Here is a 4,205-nt window from a genome sequence, read left to right as displayed (position 1 = left end):
GATTTGGAAAATTCGACAGAATTTCACACTCCTCTTAACCACTCCTTTAATTCGTTATTCTCCAACGGTTTTTTTCCTCTCCTCTTAAGGTGGTACTAAAGTAATCTAAAAAATTTTCTTCAAAAAAAAAAAAAAAAACGATGAGTGATAAACGAAGTAAAAATTTTTTTAAAATTAACGTTCGTACCTGGAAAATTCTAAAATACAACTGTAAGAAGGTTAGTATCGAGGAAAAAATTTAAAACCTGTGGGGTTCAAGACAAAAGTCCCTTTTTTGTTTTTTCCTGTTGGAAAATGTTTTGTTTGTGGGAAGAAAAGTTTTCTTTCACATTGAAGTCCGTTAATGGAGGACCTAAAAAAGGATGATTGATGTTAATTATTAAAGCATTTATAAAATAAAATTTTTTTTTTTTTAAATCGTTAATTAAATGACGGATTGAAAAAAAAAAAAAAAAACATTTTCCAACTTGTTTAAAAATTTTCTTTCATGTTTTTTATTGTTTTTCAACCTGTCGTCGCAAGATTTGATTCACTCTTTCTTTTTTTTTAAATTAAAATCAGGACAATTTAATTAATAAGTTAAACATTGAAGCAAACATTTTGTCTCAAATAAGTTTAATTTAAGGACATAAAAATATTTGAAAATTTTTACTTCATTTAAAAATCGTCGTCGGATTCGAAATGTTCGATTTTTTTAATAGAGTGTTGTTAAACGTTTGTTTGATTATTTTATTAACATTTGGTTTTAAAAAAATAAATTAATTAAAATTAATAGTAAGTAATTTTCTACCATTTTTTGTTTAATTTTACCGTCATCTTTGGTTGACAAAATTTTTTTTAATGAATTTTACAGGAATATGAATTTATTCCAGTAAAAGTCTTTTATTATCATCTGAGCGTCTGGTGAACCATCTTTTGTTCGATCAGGTTCAAAATGGAATTTGATAACATTTTCTTATCAATTCCTTTACGTTTATAAAAAGTGAGTAAATTATTGTAATTTTTTCCTTTCTTTACGACGCGAAAGATTTTTTCATTTTTCCAGAAGGATTTTTCAATCCGTCGTTTTGTCGAGATTTTCTTTTCAAATTTTCTCCTTTTGCTATGGAGTCGATTGAAGAAGAAGAACAAATCGAAGTCGACAAAATTTTAATTTTTAAAGACACGAGGTGCAACCGGTTTGGAAAACAAAAAAGAAATTTTCGAACCTGAAAAAGGATTACCATTAATTTTTTACCTTTGGTGTCGGTGCCTTTTCCGTGTGGTTTTTTTCTTCATCTTCTTTTTACTCATCTCGTGTAAAGTCACGTGTGAATTTATTTATTCACGTGCATATCATAATGAATTTTTCCTGTTTTTTTTTTTTTTTTTCTTTTTTCCCCCATTAAATTTTTCGGACATCTCCAATATTGGGTTGTTTTAACCGTCCTATGAGTGTGATGTATTTGTTATTTTTGTAAAACTAAAACACACGCTACCCCATTTCGTCGTCATCAATTCGAAACCTAAAAAACAAAAACGAATTGAATGACTGACATATTTCTCTCTTCCTCTAAAAAATTTATAATAATTCAAATATTTTGAATGATATTTCTCGTTGTTAAATCTATTTACATAATTACCCAAAATCTACGCAACGTTAAATCTTTCAAATGGTTTTGAATTTTCCTCTATTTAATAAACTTCCTGTTGTTGTTTGTATATGAAAGATAGAGACAACGTTTATTGCCTCCTTATTATTATGTTTACCCTTTTCTTTGTAATTTCTTCTGAATTAAATGCTGCTTAATGCATTTTCCACCGTTTTCCCTTGGACAACGTACCAAGAATCCTAGAAAACGTACCTAGAATCTTTTAGGCCTAACTTATAAGGTTTGCCAAGTTCAATAGGACCTCACTCGTTCGTAACTCCTTTAGAATAAATCCTTTAGAATCCTTTTAGAATAACGTATTAAAACATCCGATTATTTTTTTCAGAGTACCAACAAGGTTCTTGTTCGTTATTACGGATATTCTATTAAGGACATCCAGAATCGTATACCAAACCGTATTTATTTATTTATTTTACAAATGATAATATTATAAATAGCACCACCGAAATTCGAGTATTTGTCCCTAAGGAATCGGGTAGAAACCTGGGATAAATACTTAAAAACCCCGACAAATAAGAGCCTTGTCGCGTTTAATAGTGAAAATAAGAATAATACTAAAAGTCAGTAATCTATTGCAATAAAAAAAATAATTCGTACTCCGGAAGAAAAAATAACAACAACAACAAAAAAAAATGGAAGACGTTCGACGATAATAATAAGCAACTAAAAAAATTAATAATTAGATAACTTGCTAAGTCGATTAGTAATAATAATAATAATAATAATAATAAGGACATCCAGAATCGTATACCAAACTCCAATATTTTTAACTCTTCTCGGCACCGGCCTCCTGTAGTATTTCAAAAACTTTTGACCGTCCAAACGCATTTCTAAAATATTATTCAAAAGAGCGAATAAAGGTGCGAGAGGAAAGGCGGCGACAAAAATCGTTACAAATCCATATTGGATTACTGTAAAATAATAATACGGTTAATATATAAAATGATCCCAGTGTTTTTCTTTGGGAAAAAATGAGAGAGAAATCACTCACTCATTTCTAAATATTCTGGAAATAATCCTCTTGGACCCCATTCCAACAATTTGTAATCTTCCGTCCATTGATTAACTCCCAACGGTGTTTCTTCTTGTTTTTTTAACCGTCCTATGAGTGTGATGTATTTGTTATTTTTGTAAAACTAAAACACACGCTACCCCGTTTCGTCGTCATCAATTCGAAACCTAGAAAACAAAAACGAATTGAATGACTGACATATTTCTCTCTTCCTCTAAAAAATTTATAATAATTCAAATATTTTGAATGATATTTCTCGTTGTTAAATCTATTTACATAATTACCCAAAATCTACGCAACGTTAAATCTTTCAAATGGTTTTGAATTTTCCTCTATTTAATAAACTTCCTGTTGTTGTTTGTATATGAAAGATAGAGACAACGTTTATTGCCTCCTTATTATTATGTTTACCCTTTTCTTTGTGTTTCAGGTTTTGATAATTTTTCCGGCGATTTAAAATTTTCTCTGTTTGAACAAAAACCGTTAAAATTTTAGTTAAGGTCAACAACTTCCTGTTGTTTGAATATATCAAATGGCACAAAGTTTGTCAAAGTTTGTTTTTATACCTTTTCGAAGGGATTTCTTTTGAATCGTTGGACGTTTCTAAAATTTTCGTTGAAAATCGTATGACGTAACAAGAATCCTGTCTTTTCTGTTCTTTTTAAAAACAAAAAAAAAAAAAGGGGAACATGACGTTTAAACTCTGGATAGTTTTTAAAAGGGAAAAATTTTCCATACTCACCCATTTTATATCCAATTCGTTTATTTGTATGCTTTCGCAAAAATTCAAAAAATCATTGAGGGTTTTTTTTTGAATTTTTGTAAATCCTTCGTTTGCAAGTTTGGTAAAATTCGATAGGATTTCACTTTCTATTTCATTAAAAAAAATAATTGGGTGTTTGGTTTTATCATTTTCCACCGTTTTCCCTTGGACAACGTACCAAGAATCCTAGAAAACGTACCTAGAATCTTTTAGGCCTAACTTATAAGGTTTGCCAAGTTCAATAGGACCTCACTCGTTCGTAACTCCTTTAGAATAAATCCTTTAGAATCCTTTTAGAATAACGTATCAAAACATCCGATTATTTTTTTCAGAGTACCAACAAGGTTCTTGATACCTGAAACGTTAAAAATAATTCGATTATTACAATCTTAACTAAAAATTCGTCAGGTTTGATTTTTATATTGACTTACTTGACGGACATTTATAATGCACGAATTGCATTCGAAATCAACGGTTTTTTTTTTTTTTTTTAACGTTTAAATTTTCCTTGAGCCACTATAGTTAAGAAATTTTTCTTCATTACCCATTTTTTAAAAATGAATTTCTTTGTTTTTCACAATGGCTTCCCCCGTTTTTTGTACGAAAAATTACATAATCTAAAAAAAATTTATCAGGTAATTGCATGATTATAACTATAAAATAATTGTTTTGTAATAGTATAATGAAAAAATTAATAATTTATTAGAAAATTTTGTTTTCACTCACCTGTGATAACTAATTATTTTTCCGTTTGTATTTATCACTTATGGCTATTATC

General features: G+C 28.8%; 1 protein-coding gene across 1 annotated transcript in view; it reads right to left on the bottom strand.

The window, feature by feature from the left end:
• Positions 1–2,324: 2,324 nt before the first annotated feature.
• The window catches only part of Phum_PHUM551980 (transmembrane protein 16E, putative), a gene marked incomplete at both ends in the record, with an annotated part of 8,520 nt that continues 6,639 nt past the window's right edge, over positions 2,325–4,205 (bottom strand). The window contains 4 exon segments of the mRNA XM_002431821.1: positions 2,325–2,563; positions 2,644–2,788; positions 2,800–2,955; positions 3,044–3,129. Of these exon segments, the coding sequence (XP_002431866.1) occupies positions 2,325–2,563; positions 2,644–2,788; positions 2,800–2,955; positions 3,044–3,129 (626 nt within the window).

Source organism: Pediculus humanus, genomic scaffold (genome assembly GCF_000006295.1).
Source record: "Pediculus humanus corporis 1103172108294 genomic scaffold, whole genome shotgun sequence".
Taxonomy (NCBI): domain Eukaryota; kingdom Metazoa; phylum Arthropoda; class Insecta; order Psocodea; family Pediculidae; genus Pediculus; species Pediculus humanus.
The sequence above is the reverse complement of the archived record's forward strand: the minus strand, read 5'-3'. Positions and strand labels throughout refer to the sequence as shown.